The 17,773-nt window shown below is 38.4% G+C and overlaps 1 protein-coding gene across 2 annotated transcripts in view; it reads left to right on the top strand.

Annotated features, from left to right (window-relative positions):
* The first annotated feature begins 2,184 nt into the window (after positions 1 to 2,184).
* The window catches only part of LOC107227598 (forkhead box protein P1), a 215,469-nt gene continuing 199,880 nt past the window's right edge, over positions 2,185 to 17,773 (top strand). The window contains exons 1-2 of one of the 2 annotated variants that reach the window (XM_046739554.1): positions 2,185 to 2,651; positions 2,742 to 3,000. In XM_046739554.1, coding sequence (XP_046595510.1) covers positions 2,971 to 3,000 — 30 coding nt within the window. In that variant the 5' untranslated portion in view covers positions 2,185 to 2,651; positions 2,742 to 2,970. Of the gene's footprint in view, positions 3,001 to 17,773 lie in introns of both variants that reach the window. The other variant, XM_046739553.1, reaches the window with a different exon arrangement.

The raw sequence follows: 17,773 nt of genomic DNA, 5'->3' as shown, positions 1-17,773 counted from the left end.
CGCATCAGTGCGAATGACGAATTCTCCGGCAATACGTCGGCTTTAGTTTTAACAGTAGGCCGAATCGATACATGAATAACTACATGAGGAATCTACAACCCCGAGCTGCAATTCTCCCTACCAGAAACCACGTGTGTATACCTCTAAACTCCGATACACCCAAGGTACATACATACGTAAGAATATATATTCACGTATTCATGATATACACACACGCTAAAATCAGAACCAAATTCAAATTTTCCATTCCAGCCAATAGATGCCTATGCCAATGAATCAAATTTATTGGTATATAAACAGATAAAAAGAATTCGCATAGATGAAATTTTTTTTCCATCATCTCATTTCTGTGCGGCTCAGTATCAATTCTGTTTCTGACATTTTTTTTTTTGTATTCGTACTATTTCATTGGGTTAGTTGAATCTAGTGATTTATGTTACTGTTTAGATACGGTTTGTTTTCTCTGTCGACCCAGTTGGCTTGTTTCTAGTGACTTTTTGCTCACTAGATATAGTTTTTTAACTCGTTGTTAGTGACTTTTTGCTCTCTCGATATAGTTTTTAACTTGTATCTAGTAACTTTTTAAAATCAGTTCTATCAACTTCTGGGATTCAAAATTCTGTGTAGAAGCTATATACTCCACTTAAATCTGATTAACGGAACCGAAAATCGATGCACTGCACGATTGAATTTCAATATTGAAAAACTTGATATCCCATGGGAAAAAAATTGAATCCACTGTTGTTTCGATTTACGTGAGAAACCGGGCGTTTTTTTTTTTATTTTCACCGCAGACACCTTTATGGCGGTAAAATCATCGAAGGCTGAAATAATGTGGATCGGGCACTTTTGTTTCTCAGCCCTTCATGTATTCGGATAAAAAAAAAGTAAAAAACAATGAAAATTGACGGACCATTTTGGTAACTGAAATTGCACGTTATAATTGTAAATATAATTTCAGTGTGTCGCTGTGCACGCGTAGTTCGGATATTATAACGGGTAGAATGACGCACGTGTCCGGCAAGGTGACACAAGTTTCCCCTTCCACTTTCTTATTTAAAAACTTATGACATTCCATTACCACGGTGAAAAAAACAAATGCTGAAGAGGAAATTGACTAGTTGGAGTTTTAGCATTGATCGTATTAATAACAAACAATGGAAATTTGTTTGCTTGTCTATTTCGAGCTATGCTCTGCTGAAAAAATTGCGCTACCGACAAACATGGGAAAAAACTCGAAAAGTCTACTGACATTTGGTTACTTCATCACCCAACTCGATTCAGGTGAGACCGTTTTGCACGGGTTGTCCACGGAGCCTAGACACAAGAAGAATGATCGTGATGTACAAGATACGGCTTAAAATTTGCATCAAGAACTTCCACTACTGGAGGCGCTGGCGCTGCTAATGTCGGGTGTTTTGAATTTAGGAAGGGGAAAGTCGTGATCACGTGATACAAACAATAACAAACGTTCGTCATGATCGTGACCACGGTCTTACATCCAGGTCTTGCAACGAACGTGGTGGGGGGTTGTCAGTTCACGTCCGAAACAAAAGTACAACTTATGGCCACAAGAGCGACGCTACGAGTTATTCATAAGCTTATTATTATTATTTGGCGGAACCCTAACCAATCTTTTTGATACTCATACACAGATAACCTTACGTTGTAACGTCACTCATACGTCTATGAATAACTGACAGCGCCGCGTAGTGGCCAGTAGTGGCAAAAAAAAAGAAAATCTGGACAATAACGCGGCTAACTCCACCACTCAAATTTCAGTTGCTCGCAAAAGCTGTATGTCAGACCGTGATCGTGAAATTAACGTCACCGGCGCTGCTCTGGTGGACGTTGTGAGAAAATGTTCTTTCTCTTTTCTTCTCGTCGAAAATAAAGCCAAAAATTCAACGTCGATCGTTCTCCTTATATCTAGGCTCCGTGTCGTAGTCTTGAACAAGGGTCCTATAAGCATCGAGTGTCACCTCGCCGCACGTGTCCGTCGCGTAGGTATAGGTGGTAGGCTTTCAACGAATGAAGCGTGGAAGCATCTACCTACCGATGTAGCGTCAGGCAGCGTGGTTCGCAAGATTCGTAATACGGTCTTTACTGCGCCGACTCAGTTACCCGCTCGGTGCCACCGCATGGAAGGCAAACCAGCGGCGCTTAAACGCGACGCGCCGCTCGGTCAGGGTTTTGCTGGGTGGTGGATTCGGTGCGTCGCGACGCGCAGAGTCGCCAAACGGCAGTCGACAGGCGCGCGAAACTCAGTCCGCGACGCCGCTTGACGATCTGCACCGTAGACGGAGAGATTTTTCCCCCGCAAAAAACCAACAGGAAGTTTAAAAAAAGTCCCGATACACCTAATCCCGTTCCTCTCTCTCTTCGCCTCTTCGTCTCTCTTGCATCTATCTGTTTTGTTTATCCCCGATTCTCTCTCGCTCTCTCTCTCTCTCTCTCTTTCTCTCTCTTCATACGTTCTTCGCATCGCGCCGCGTCTCGTCGTCTCCTATTCAATTTGGCGAACGGCAGAATTAAGGAGACAGAATTGGAGGACGCTGAGGAACGGAAAAACGACGCAGAGGACGGAGAGGAAAACGGTCTTAGGAAAGATAATCGGATTATAAAATCGACGAAGGGAATCTGAGGGGAAGGTATAAATAAGGACGATAATTTCATCCGTCTTACAACATCCGCGCACGGTTCTTAATCGCTGCATGGATTTCTCTACTCCGATTATCAAGAAAAATCACACCGGCGGACGTATGTAAAGAGGGAGAAGATTCGAAGGGCTTTGCCGCCACGTGCTGCTGTTGTTGCGAAATACCGTCGGCGAGGGATCGGCGCTACCAATAAGAAGGGAAGTAAAGGAAGGAGAAGGGATACCGAAGGACCGGAAGCTGCTCGTGGACGCGTTTCACCTTCGTCCTCGCTTGTTTCTTCGTCCTTTGCTGCTTGAGGATCGTTCAGGATATGCTGGAGCCACGCTGGAGACCAGTGCAGGTAGAGATGAACCAACTACGCCTAAAAGCAAACAAAATAAAAAAAAAAAAAGAATAATTAACAAACAAATGCCTGAAATATGCCTGCAACCTGCAACCTGCCAAATGCCAAATGCCACCTGCCGCTGCACATGCAACCGTCACCTGCACATAATATTATATAAAGACGATTGAAGTAGAGAGAGAGAGAGAGAGAGAGAGAGAGAGAGAGAGAGAGAGAGAGAGAGAGAAGAGAGAGAGAGAGAGAAAGATAGAGGAGAGAACGAAAATTCATTTTTCTTTCCTCTTCTTTCACTTTTATTATATACATGTGTATATACGACAGCTTTGCTTTTCCAATTTTCATTATCTCATATAATTGTTTACAATGTAGCCGCGTAGGGCGCGCTTGTTATTATTATTATCACTGTTATTATTATGGTTGTTGTTGCTGTTGTTGTTATTATTATAATAGCTTTATTATGTGCTTTACATTTTATAACGTTATAAAGCGTACCGTTATGTATGTATTGTAGTAATAGGTATACATTACATGAATTATCTGCACTCGCGTGTGTTAAATAATGTATAAATTTTAATCTTGTTATTGATTTGAGAAAAATTTTATTGCTACCTATCACTGCCTTATTTTTCTTTATTTCATTTTTCGTTTTTTTTTTTTGGTTTGTTTTCGTTTTATTTTTTGTATGAAATATTTCCGAATGATCGTTAAACGACGATTTCTTTTAATTGACGATTCACCGTTTTTTTCCTTTTTCCGTTTCCTTTGATTTTTTTTCCAATAATTATCAAAATGAGAAAAACCGGATGATATTTATACCGGAATATTGCATCAAAATTCGGTCGAAAATATTACAAAAGTGATCCTTTTCAACGAACAAATTTCCGCAGTTCCGGTGACCAAATTCACGAACGAAAATTTTATGCAGAAAAAAAATAAGATAAAAATATTACAGCGAGGAAAAGGGATAGGCGTGTATTACGCATGTTATGTGGTAGACATAAATGAAACGACAATCAACCGCCAAGAATACTGAGTTATTTCAAGGACAAAAAATTCTACACAAAATACGTTATATATGGACATACTACGATTATTTTTTCCTCCTCCTGAAGTCAGTAAACACGCGATTGCGCTTTTTATAGGACTTTGATAATGATGGCAGGAAAAAAGTAGAGAAATTATTATTATTATTATTATTATTATACATCATTTGTACGTCGTTTCTTTCAATCCAAGTGCCTATTCGTTCCGTTCAACAATTTTCACTACCATTCTTGAGCTTTTAACTCCTGGATGAAGAAATACAAGAAAAAAAAAAAAAACACGCAAGACGGAAAAAAAAATTATCGTAAGGATGAATTATTTTCCAGCATCTGATGAAAAATAAGGAAAATATTTTTTCGGTTCGTGCTACCGAATCTTCAAATCAATCTCGCTCTGCCTATTTGCCTGATATATATATATATATATATATATATACGTTTATAAATAATATATATAAGTATATATATTAGGGTGTTTCAAAAAAAAAAAAAAAATTTTTTTACCCAAACGAGCTTCAAAATCTCGGTAGAGCATCTCGAATAGAATATCTCATCAAAATATGAGTTCTTAATATTGATATTTAGAGGTACCTATATGCATAATTGTTTCTATTTTCCATTTAAGTAATACGCAAAGAAAAAAAAAAAAAAAAAAAAAACAGAAAATTTTTCAATACTTTTTTCTTCGTAAACGGCTTGACTCATAAACTATCCAAATACAGATTCTTATAAAAAATTTTACGCTCTATAAAAATGTACTGATGTAGAATTTTCCCAGCTTTAACCGATTAACAGATATTCTCCTATAAACATAACTGAGTGATCTTGAATATCTCTTAATCGATTAGAATCAGGAAAATTCTATCTCAGCACATTTTTATACAGCGTCAATTTTCCTATGAGAATCTGTATTCATTTGTATTCTTAAATCAAGGCGATTGCGAGAAAAAAAAAAAAATTCGAAAATTTTCCGATTCCTTTACGTGCTAAATGGAAAATGGAAAAAATAAAATAGACACCTTTAAATATCAATATTAAAAGCTCGTATTTGGCTGAGAAATTTCATTCGAGATGCTCTTAACGAAATTGTTTAATGCACGTGTGAAAATAGAAAAAAGATTTATTTTAGCTCACCCTAATATATGTGTGTATATAATAAATATAGAAAATGCGTATCAGCAATTTTCGAAACAAGATAAACGTGTGTAGGTTCACAGTAAAATGCGAAGGACATTGTGCACTGTGCACCGTTTAAACTGAGCGCGCGCACACACATTGACACACGCATATGCACATGGAAAAAAAAAAAAAAGTAAAAAAAAAAAAAAATAAAAAAATCTGAATATATTTAAACGTACAAACGAAGATGTGGATACTAATGATACGTGTATTTCGCACGAGTGTGCCTTAAAAGATAAGACAGCGAGACTGAAGGAACGCGTACGCATGTGTGTATGTATTTATATATATTTACACACATATGTGGGTAATATATGATGTGGAAGTAGAGAATAAAATGTTTCTGTGTGTGTGTGTGTGTGTGTGTGTGTCGAAGTATACTGTACTATGTGTAGTGGGCGGAAGGCGAGACCGTAGGAAACCGGAAGTATGGTTGGAGGACGTTCAAGGCTTGAGCAAAAGAAGGGGCGGATCCTCTACACTCTGGTCTACGCTATAGGGGCGTTAAAGATGCTGGTGGGGGATGCAGCTTCCGCCACCCCCGTTTCCCCCCTGCCTTCCCACCCCTGCCCACCTCACCATCGTTTCCTCGTTCCCCTCCCTGCCAACAAACTCGGACCTGCTGCGGGTGTACGTTTTATGTTTTATTTTATTTTATTTTTTTTGGAAAATAAGTAAAAAACAGAACTTGAAAAGAAAGCAATGGAAAAACGAAAATCAAGCAGCATGGAACTCTCGCGGTCTCGTCCTACGCCATCTTACAACGATTTTTCAAACTATGTTAACCGGTCACGTGATGTAAGTTTTGAACAAATCCGATGTAGCTCAGGAATTTCGTACGGATTTTTTTAAGTCGTTTTCTACGTTCATTTCGACACGATTTACACATTTTACACACGGTACAATTGTGTTGAAAAATTGTTAGAAATTTCGAGAGAATTTTAAGACCGATGTGATTATTCCAATCTACTTTCGTGTTGTGCAGTTTTTTTCCCCTGGCTTTCGAATTTTCCTGCCCGTTTTTTAGCAGTGTTTTTTTTTTTTTTACAGCAGCTAGAGCGGATCAGAAAGATTTTTTTTTTATATTTTGAAATAGCAAGTTAATATATTCACACTGCCATGAAGTCGCAATGTTGACATTGAAATTTGTTCAAATTTTGTTATGGGTATTCAGAACATGCACGTGTTGGATTAATTACGATAAACAATAATTGAAAAAAAACGCATAGAACACTTCTTAGCAATATTTCTACGAATATCTTAACCGACGCAAAAAAAGATTAGTTATAAAAGAGATATATGTCACGTATACATATGTATTATACTCACCGATTTCACGGACTCCGCCTACTTTCGTATTAATCACGCTTCTTGACGTTTTACTTTTGTACGCGGACGTGTATGTATGTATATTATTGGTACCTATGTACCCAGTGTCCTGTCCTCTGCTTCGGCGCAGACATCTTTTTTCTCTCATTTTGGGTGTCTACCGCAAATACGGAAATTTCCCCGTTTCTTTTGGAAGGGCGAAATCGGGACCAAAGGATGCTGCGAAATCGAAGTAGAATTGCTTTCGGCTCCGGTGGTCAGCGAAAAAGATTCCGACAATTTAAGCCTCGTTTTTAAAGTGCTTAATTTTCGTTGCTCTTCATGTCTTTTTACAAGGATATGAGATATCGCATGATCAGAATTAAGAATTATTGAATATAAGAAAGAGCGAATTTTTAAGCAATTTGAAATGCGAAATCAAAGTAAATTGTGTTTCTATCATGCAGTTTTGAGAAACAGGCTTGCGGTTTTCACAAATTTCATCAATGATATTCGAATTGAACGGTTTTTGCGGAAAGATTATTCTTTTTATAAAATAATTGTAAAGGTCTGATTTACATTACCAAAAACAAAAAAAAGGTCAGATTTCTTTACGTGACTGAGAATTTTGTAACGATTTGAAAATACTTAGAACTGCAATTAATAACAGGTTGGGCACACACCTGGAAAATGTGAGAAATGTGAAAATGATCAGGAGATTTAAAAGGGATCATACAAATCGTGGAATTGTCTAGGGATTTTTCATACGGTCATGGAAAAAACTGAAAATATCAGTTTTCTATCATGGGAATTAGAAATGATTTTTTTCAGGTAACAAGTTTACCATTTTCCGTCGAGAAAACAAATCGGTTTATGCTGTCCTTTTTGTACACTATATTTTTCTTCGATTCGAATTGAATTTAAAACTAATGTAAGGTTAACAAGCTGAACGATTCAGATTTTAGTAACTTACTAGAACTGGGAAAATGTCAGGGAAAGCCAGGTTTCAGATCCTGGAAAACCTGCAAGTTTCATGGAATTTTTTTCTCAAAAATTTTTGGTCACCCTGAATAAGACAAAGACAGGAAAAAGAATTCGCGAAGAGCCTTATAGTAGTGCGAATGCTAAAGTGCTTGAATTCCGCGTGCGTCGAATGCAAAATCGAGAGGTAAAATCGACTATTTCTGTCTTGTAAATTAGCATCATCAAGCTGTCGCTGCGTACCGACTGCAACTGCTGTGAACTCGGTCAGCAGCTTAACCCGCGATTAAAGCGACCAAGTAAGAAGATCGCAATCGGTCGTATGAAGTAATAATAATCCGGCAAAAGTTTCAGCCGTGAGCATCAATCGTCATTTCCTCCGGCATCATCGCGATCATCCACGATGCTTGCATCGTTTTGCATATTGTAGAATATTGAATTCGTAGGCGGATCCACGATTCGTGATAAGATGTATGATTCCACCAGAACGAAACTGGGCAAGTAGAACAGGAATGAAAAAAGCAGAAATGTTTATGCCACAAGGATTTTTCAAACGAGAATTCACTTTGTAATCTAATTCGGAGAAATTAACTCGCGTTACAAGCTCATGAGAATGAAGTTTTGAAAAAAAACTTTCAATTGCTATTTCCTAGGGTTTTCCGAAATTCCGGAATCTGTAACATAGCGAAACATGCTCGTATTTTCAAACTCAACTCCTGCAAAGTCTGTCCAAACTTCCAGGATAGCCGTTTTTGTTTACCGACGTTGTAATTGCCAAAAATCTACATTCCGTGTTGATTGCATTATGCTAGATATTCGTAAATTGCAAAATATTTATCGACGTGTTACCGACATTTATCGACATTTTATCGACACGTTATCGGCATTTATCGACACGTTATCGGCATTTATCGACACGTTATCGACATTTATCGACGTGCTCGTAAGGTACGAAGATTTTTCTCAAAATACGAAAATATTTCTATCTATAAATAAAAGCTTAGACATCTATGCTTCTGGAAAAAAATCTTTCAAACGAAACGAGTCTTCGTAAAGTGAAATTGAACGAATCTACTGGATAAAAAAAAAAGAAAAGATTTTGCTTGTAATTCAGGTATCTTCTATATTTTTATTTTCAACGAGATATTCGTATCTCGTGATAAAATCAATAAGAAGTATCGATTTCTGACCAACCAGCCTCCTTGACGTTTCTCACTTCAACCTCGTGCAAATTGTTCCGTCTCTCGATGCTCGTTGTCGGATGATTTAGTCCAAATCTGGAACTGCAGTTTCTGGCGTCAACACAGTTGAGCCTAGTGCTCGTGTCAATTGATCGATTCGGGCAGCAGCAACGAAGGATAATACATCACGTATATTACACAGGGTGTAGCAATGCGGGTTGTTCTTAGCCCCGTTAACGACTGGCTAATTTCACCTGCACCGCGAAATTATCGAACGACACGGATGCGTCCGTTTATATTCAAATATGTATACGTATACATGTGTATGCATAGGACACCCATACACGTATCGAGTATCACCGTCGTTGTTTAATTGACCATGCTGATGAGATTCGCGAGGGTTGTTTCACACACGTGTTTCGAATCAGGCAGTCAAACTACAAACCTGATGGCCACATCGGTTCCTCCCCGAATTCGTCATGCATCAATCGCAACTCTCTAAGAAATGTACGTTATGAATTTCGTGAATTCTTTTGCTCTGATTTCACTTGCAGTATTTTTATTCAATCGTCGTAAAATTCTTATGTTGACAATTCGAGTTATAGTGGTGAGCATTCTTAGCACCGATTTCATATCCATCTCATCGAATGTTAAGATTGTGATGTACTGTTACAGACAAATTGATTGGAAAAAATCGTGAAAATTGAACGAATAGAAGCAAGATTTTCGACATTCGAGATCACAAATCCAATATGGCTGACAGAAATTTTGAAGTCAATCAAATCTGGACCAAAAGTTGTACCTGCGGATGTTTGGGGTCGCTGGATATGAATGTGGAGTCAAATTGTTCAAATTCATCGGAAGTTTTCGTCTGAGTTTCAATTGATTTTCAAAACCATTTTCCGCCATATATAATCTGCCGTCTTGAATTTTTGAAATCTGATCCCTTCATAGGGGAATTATAATATTATAAAAGGTGACCAAGAACAATGATCTGCGACTGAAATGGTTGACCATCACAGACCAATCTTCTCGCCAACTTCAATTCAGTATTCGAAGGTACCTACTATTTTTTCGAGTAAAAATTGCAACACTGTACTTTTTCTTTAGCTAGATTATTCTTTTGTCGTTTCGTTTCTGCAGTTTCTTACGGTAGCTTCAAATCCGTTCAGAGTTGGATGTAATGCAGGAAGGCGCGAATGAGCTGACATTAGATCGAGGCTTATCGATCGGCACCGTAACGTTTATATTTGAACTATTTCCCATGTTTTATGTACCGTATCGAATGACGTCAATGTTTCACGAATATAACCTGCATCAGATGTGTAACGAATCTTTCATTTACCGATACAACACAGCGGTACGAACTGAATAATTTCGCCATCATCAGAATCGCTCGAGACATTGCACGTGCATATTTTAACCGAGATATTCGCTATTGCAATTATAACAACTCGATAAAACTTACGGTGATGAGAGGGGGGGGGGGGTGAATTTTTCTCGCGGAAAATGTGTCGAAAAAATTAACGGAAAAATCTAATTTACATATACCATTGTTTTTTTTTTTTCATTGTTTTCTTTTATTTTTTCTATTACAATTTTATCAACACTCACTTGCCGACAAAGTGAACGAATTGAACGTGGCTGCGAATTAATTGCGAAAGGTTAAAGAAATTGTAGGGAGAAGAAGAAAATTTTTTTCTCATTTCCTTGGACATTATCTTTTCTTTTCGGTTTTTTATTTTTCCATTAAATGTGGTTACATGTACATATCTTCTTGCAGAGGATTCAGGGAACGGTAAATGCGATATCAGAGTTGCGAAGCGAGCGTCATTTGATCGGTAAATATTTGTCGAAGTTCCGGATTGTAAAGAAAAAAAAAAAAAAAAAAAGAAGAAGCTGAAGAAACAAATAAACACCTTTGCAAAGATTGTAGATTGCTAAATAGTCTTATCAGTATGTTAACTTACTTATTCAATCTCTATGCTCGCACTCGGAACAGTACCGCTTCAACTCAAATTCAGGGTTTTTAAAGCACGTCGCGTGTTGGTGTATGAAATATATAAGTGAAATAATCGCGCGCTCTCTGAACGGTGGAGAAAAAAATAAATAAAATTACGTAGTCAAAATTGTGAGTGTATGAAAAAACCGTGGAAGGAAGAATAAAAATTTCATTGCAAAATCGTAATGCTTCGAATTGATTTTATTTAGTGCAGAATATCAGCGAAGGTTTTTTACTTGGCGCAAAGAAAGAAAAAAAAAAAAAAAAAAACACGGGAAAAAAATATAAAGTCAGTGACAAGAGGTTAACGATACAGTCTATTTTTGAACAAGGAATAGAATATTTTATAAAAAAAACGAAGTGAAATATATCACGAAGAGAGAGATATATTATTATATTTATATTTATTTTTTTTTTTATTCAGTGATATCGCGAATATTTAAGTGAAGAAAAACTATCGGAAAAGCTTGGAAATGTATTTCGTCGTTGGTTGGCGTGAAGGGGGTATAAAAATTCCCAATTTATGAGTTATCGTAACGATAACTGCCATAAGTTGAGGTAAAAATAAGGTACGTTCAATCCTGTAAAAAAGAATAATCGTTCGTTAGGTTGAAGCGAAGAAACCGCCTTTTGACATTATTAAATTACGTAAGCCGTGTGAGTTTCTTTCGACATTTTATACGACAGGCGTAAAACCAGTTATCTATGAACTATATTTAGACGAAAACGTTGATTCCCTTGCTATCGGATGACTCGCCGAGATTGAAGATTCACGCAGAGCTGGACAAAGCGTGAAAAAATTCATGAAACATGAGTAGCGAACGTTTTTGGATTCCGGATGAAGAATGAAATTTTATATATCTTGAGCTTTCGACAATTTTCAAGACCAATTGATCACATATGCGTAAAAACTGCGTATAAAATGCTAGTCAATTATCGTTACTCGGTAATTAAGAGTGTGGAGAAAAATCTGAACCAGCAATTTTGTTGCTGCATCGCCAATGAATAATCGCTCGTTGTCCAGACCCGTAAATAAACCGCGGATTATACCCTACAAAATTCATTTCCTTTCCTATTTTCATCTTCTTTATATCTAGAGGAAAATTAATGAGGCTAATAATTTCCCTCCACTAACCGTTGATTAGTTCCGCCACGCTGCCGAGTCCGTTCATTTTTTATATACTGCTTAGATACGGTTTTACGCTAAAATTAATCTCGCGCTTTTACGTACGAAACGAAACAACAATTGAATATCAAAGAATAAAATTTACGTTATTATAAAAAAAAAAAAAAAAACAAAAAGAATCCGTCACCGAGTTTATCCGGAGTCTCGAATAATTATTCTCCATTTCATACCTTTGATTGTAGTTAAAATTTTTGTCTGACCAATCGGGAGAAGGATTTTTTTTTTATCATCGAACCCACGATATTCTTGACGTTAATAATTAAGCCTGACCGTTGAAATTCACGGCGATTTCTGGCCTCTTACGAGGATTAATTTTATCCATGCCAGTATCAAATGTTGAACAGGGATTATGTAACCGGCACTTATAACAGGACGAGCGAAAAATTTGCGAAACAGATTTAATGCGTGGGACGTGCAGCAGTCTTCTTGCGAATAAAACCGGGCTCTCGGGTCGTGTGCGAATTGTTGGGATGAATCTACTTAACACCACTCTGGCCCTGATACACTGGATATACACTACGAAATAATTGCAGAAGACGATTGGAAGTTTCCTGTGGGTCACGTGAGCCGCTCTATATATGCACACCGGACAAACGCTAGATATTACCAGGAGTCGGGACAGGCGCAGGATAGATGTATACAACTAATCACAGACGCAAAACCGAGCGATACTTGCACACAAATAGGAAAGCACGAAAGCACAGATATCAGCAATCGTCTACCACAAGTAATTCGATCATATCCTTTTATTCTAAAAGTCGAAAAATTGTTGTTCGTATTACCAATAATGTGCTGAAAAAATAAAAAGTTTCGCCGAACCTTGACACAGATGAAATAAATATGAAAAAACGGAGATTCATTCGCGGTGGTTTCAATGATCTGGCAGAAATCATTGATTGTTCTAAATAGTTTGCGCATGAAATTGAAAAAAAACAAAAGGAGAATAATTCGGTTTCGGGTGAATTTTTGCCCGAAGTAAGGAAATTGAAAATAGTTTATCAGTAAATTTGTAATGAAATTATCGCGACGAAAGTGAGAATTTTTCGCCTCATCGGATTGTTTGTCCATGCATTCGTAACAGAGCATTGCATCATTGGTTTAAACAGCGGCGAGATGATCTCGTCGACTGAACTGTTTTTTTTTTTTTTTTTTATCTCTTCTCTGTAGGTCGGGAAAAGGTTGAGCAGTTTACGTGTGCATTTATCGCGGGTATGCATATAGATACGAGACTCAGCTGATAATAATATCATGCCATCTATTTTGTAATAGAAACAACGGAAGAACCTAATTCCAGTAGGCAGCTCAACACAAGCCGCGTATTTGACGCACACGCGTTCACCAAATGCGCGTGTAACGCGTACGTGTAGGTATTATATTCATCGTACGTATCACTCTCGTCGACCATTTGATACACACGTTCACTCAAACACAACGAGGCGAACGCGATGCTGATCAGGCGCATAAGCCAAGCCATTGCAGAGATACGTTACACGTATGCGTATTACATACGGAAGACGAGCGGGAGATTTTGCAGTGACTGGTGCAGGTTACGTGCAACCGGCTCAATTATATGCGAGAGATTTGCCTCGACTGCTAAACAATCGTGTCCAGCTAAAACGACGCTTCGCACTCTCAGTTGTCAATTAATCGACGTCGCGGTTGATTGGTTTGAAAACGAGATATAAATACGTCCTTTGGAAGCAGCGATCTGGCGGCAGAAATCCGCAGCTTCGAGTCGCGCGTATTTAATTTTAAAAGTCTGTTTTCGTCGATACTTTTACCACGTTTCGATTAAACGCGGTAAAACATGCGCCTCGTAGCTTGCACGAAGTTTTCCACGCTCTGGTGTTCACGTAATTGGGCAAAATCGATCAGCTGATTGCTCGCCGCGACGCCATGTTGCTTTCGGCCGCGACTGTCTTTTGCCTTTCGGCTGCGTTTTTTTTTCCCGCCACATCGCGCAGCTGTTCGTAGGCTGTCTTTTGATTCTCTTCACGCTTCGCGTCTTTCATTGCCTTAACCCTGTGTTCTCAGGGCGATTATACCGAGGTGAAAATACTTGAAAATACTTGGCTTCTAAAATCGCGCACAAATATTCCTGACCGTTCTCGACTTGGCTTAGCACCCTGCGGGGCGCAGACGATAGTATTAATAGTTTTGCACCGAGAATAGAAGCACAACTGCAGCACTTTCGTACCCTACCTATACGCCTAACTACCTACCTACGTGTCTACCTATGCACTGGGTGTCTAACAACATCAGGCTTAAATTGCAACCCAGAAAATATACGCTGTCGTTATGTCAATTTTCCTCTCTTTATCAACGACACATACGTGTGCGAATAAAATTCACAGTATTGCGTGATGTAAAAAATTGCACGGATTTTCGCAGCAGCACTTGTGCAAAGTGAATAAATCCAGTACGTTACGGTCATTCCTCCGAATGAATTTTACCGTCGAAAAGTTGTCTAGAAATTTTTGCTCTCTCAGAAAAGTCTCTTACAGAAATTCAGACACCACAACATTTCATTTCGGACCCTGCGAATTGGATGCGCCCAATATTAACGGTCCTGCATAGACTGGCCAGGTGGTGCAGAATCTACGTTTAACATATTACTCGTTCTCAAGGGAATCGATTCTACCACGCAGAGACGCTGGGGGTTATTTGATTCTATGACGTCAGGCCAGTCGCGTATATCGCTAAATAACCGTGGAATCAAACGAACTTCTCGGATTGTCCGAGATTTTTTTCTTCATACACGCGATATTTTCGTTGAATAAAAATTCAAACAACGATTAAGGGAAAAGGAAATAGGTCGTAAATCGAAGAGCTGTTCAGTTCTCGTTTTCATGCATGAACTGCAGAATTCAAAACTTCGTTCTGTTTTCCATTTAAATTTCTGAAACACCATCTTCAAACACAATTAGCGAATAACGTTTTTTAACACGCGAATCTCGACGAATCGCGAGGCGAAGAAAGCTCGAAGCTTACAGGGAACGCCGCGGCAGCGCTTCAATGTGTTCATTCATCGAAATCACGGGGGCCAGACTAGGTCACTGTGACGGAATTAAATGCAGCCTGCGTTTTACACTGGTGCAACGGTGACGTGGCGAAACCAGATTTGCAATGTGTATACGTACGAGGAGAGAATGAATCTGTTTCATCGACCGAATATGAGCCAAAGCAGTTGCTGCTGCTGCTGCTACTACTGTCGCTTCTGAAAACACAGTCCAGCCAGATACCGTTTTTTTTTCTCTGTAAGAGCCAATTTGCAAAATTTTTCTCATTCGCAAGCACCGTTTCAACGCTTTCACGATTCATCGCAGCCAATGAACATCAAATAATAAGGAGAACTTCAGCTTGACGTCGTTTTCAGTATTAACCAAGTTCATTCTCATGTTGTTTAAAACAATCTGCGTCATTTTTTTTTTCTTTTTTTTTTTTTTATAACCAAGTGATTCTTTTGTTTCTTTTCTTTAACCTCTTAATTCACGCTAGAATGCTCAGCATCCCACTATTTTGGTTTGCACTTTTTTACTTATAAAACTACTTTTTTGGTAACAAAAGCCGAGTTATTTTGGTTCCACGTGGTCTTTGTAATATTTCTCAGTCTGAATGAAAAAAAAAATAAACAAAAATTACAAAATGTATTTATTTATTTACCGCAAAAACACTAAATGTAAACACATGGTCGAAATTTGTACTTTTCCACGCATAAAAAGCTTTCTCTGCCAATCGACCATGAAAGAATTTTATTCTTGTTGTTTTTGTTTGTCTGCCATATTGGATCCACCATTTTGAATTTTCAAATTTCGAGTGCAGACTCGTAATCATTGACCCCAAAAACTACGTAACGTAAAGTTTTATCAAAATTGGATAAATTGTCGAACTTCCGTCAGCCATATTGAATCCCCCGTTTTGAACTTTCAAATTTCGAGTTCGGATTTGTAATCAGCGATCCCAAACTCTCACGTATCACGTACAAGGAAATATCTCAAAAAAGGAAAAATGTATGCATGAAAGGGTTATTAGTGAGTTCCTCAGGTACCTTTTAGATTCTAAATTGTCGGCTTCAACGGTAGCATCAAAAAGCTTTGAGTGTCTATGAACAGTTTTTGAAGAGCATACGGCAAGTTAAAAATAAGTGAAGATTGCAAAAACAGTACGTATCACCAAAGGGGAGGGTAGGCTCGTGATTCGAAGAACATGGTCGACTTTTTATTCGCACTCCCAAAACCCAGGAACGCAGTGGGTAGAAGCCTCAATCTATATATCCAGTCTCTTCTTCCATCATACGTGTAAATTATCAGGTAGACGAGGAGGTTACAGTTTATCCGTCGCAGCCGGTAGAGATCGTTAAAGTAATAACACACCGGGATACATAACGACACGAGAGTGTGTTTTGTGCGAAAGAAGTGAACCGATAGACGGTGATGAGGTTCGAGATCATACGCGTGAATCTGTAATAAGGGCCGACGGTGCGAGAAGGTTCTCGAAATATTTCACGTTATTTCATACCAGCAATTTATCAACCACGCCGCAATTACGATTACAACGGAGAAAGAATACCTCGATTTTCATGACGACTCGCAAGCTCCTCGAGAATCATGAATATCTCTATAATCATCATCAACTTGATCATCAAAATTTCCTTTGGCGAGTTGAATATGATCGTAAAACAGAGGATCGTGACATGGGTTAGAATTAGTTTCACATTTTTCATCAAGAACTTCGGAGTGGTTGGGTTGAAAAAAAAAGTAGAAAGAACAAAAATTGAACGGTGACAATATCGAATTTTCGAAAATTCCAGAATTTGTTTCGTACAGTTTCGAAATGTTGGAAATTGAAGTGCAGAAGAGTAAAAATGCAGAACGTCAGATGACAAATGATATAGTACAATTTTAGCGATTCTACATTACGACCTATTGTATCTACATTTGGACTTCCTAAGCTTGAAAATTTTCCACAGCCCAATTATTGCACATTCAAAAACTGGTTTAGTGTGACCCTTTTTTTTTCTAATATTTCTACATCTTTAATCCCCACACCAAAATTTGTGCGCAGTAGAGAAAAAAAAAAAAAAATTGCAATGGAAATGTTGGTTCGTGGATCAGACGGGTTGTGGCGTCTTGAAATTCCGCTCGTTTAATATCGACACCCCGGAGGAACTTTTCATTAACATCTACTCCACCCTTGCGGCCACATCGACAAGGAGGAGAGAGTAAAAATAAGATAAAAAAAAAAAAAAAGAAAATTACGAAACAGAGGGACAGGGGCGTGACAAAAGTACGCGAAGTAACAAATTCACCGCGTACTTTATTCCCCTGAATTAGTTGCCGTTTCGGCTGACAATGCAGTCTCAGCAACACGCCACCCTTCCTTCCTTCCTTCCGTTCGTCCTCCTCGTTCACCGTCTCTTCTCGTCCTGTTGGCAGTTCTTTTCTTTTTTTTTTTTCTTTTTTGTTTTTTTGTACGTCTCTCCCCCCAGTCAACCCCTTGCACTGTTACCACCCTCTAAATATCCCACAGTCGTTTTTTCCTCCTTCTCTTTCCATTTCCCTTACAATTCCTTTAATGAAAAGAACCGTCCTCGCGACTCGGTTCCCACCAACCGAAGGCTACTCACTTTTCACGATTTTTCAACACCCTGGTGTTTTTTTTTTATCCTCCTTTTTTCCTTTCGCTTCCCTTCTCTTGTTTTTTCCATTCGGTTTCATCAGGAACTATACCCAGAATAATGCACCACTCATCTCGAGCGGGTATCGTATTTTTAATAACACGAACGGGACTTTGGAAAATTTCTTTCCGCCTCTGATTCTAGCCCTAAGACTGGAGCGCGACAAACGGTGTTCACGAAACATTTCCAGGACTTGTCGAGCCTCGAGTACGA

This window comes from Neodiprion lecontei, chromosome 5 (genome assembly GCF_021901455.1).
Source record: "Neodiprion lecontei isolate iyNeoLeco1 chromosome 5, iyNeoLeco1.1, whole genome shotgun sequence".
Lineage (NCBI taxonomy): Eukaryota > Metazoa > Arthropoda > Insecta > Hymenoptera > Diprionidae > Neodiprion > Neodiprion lecontei.
The sequence above is the reverse complement of the archived record's forward strand: the minus strand, read 5'-3'. Positions and strand labels throughout refer to the sequence as shown.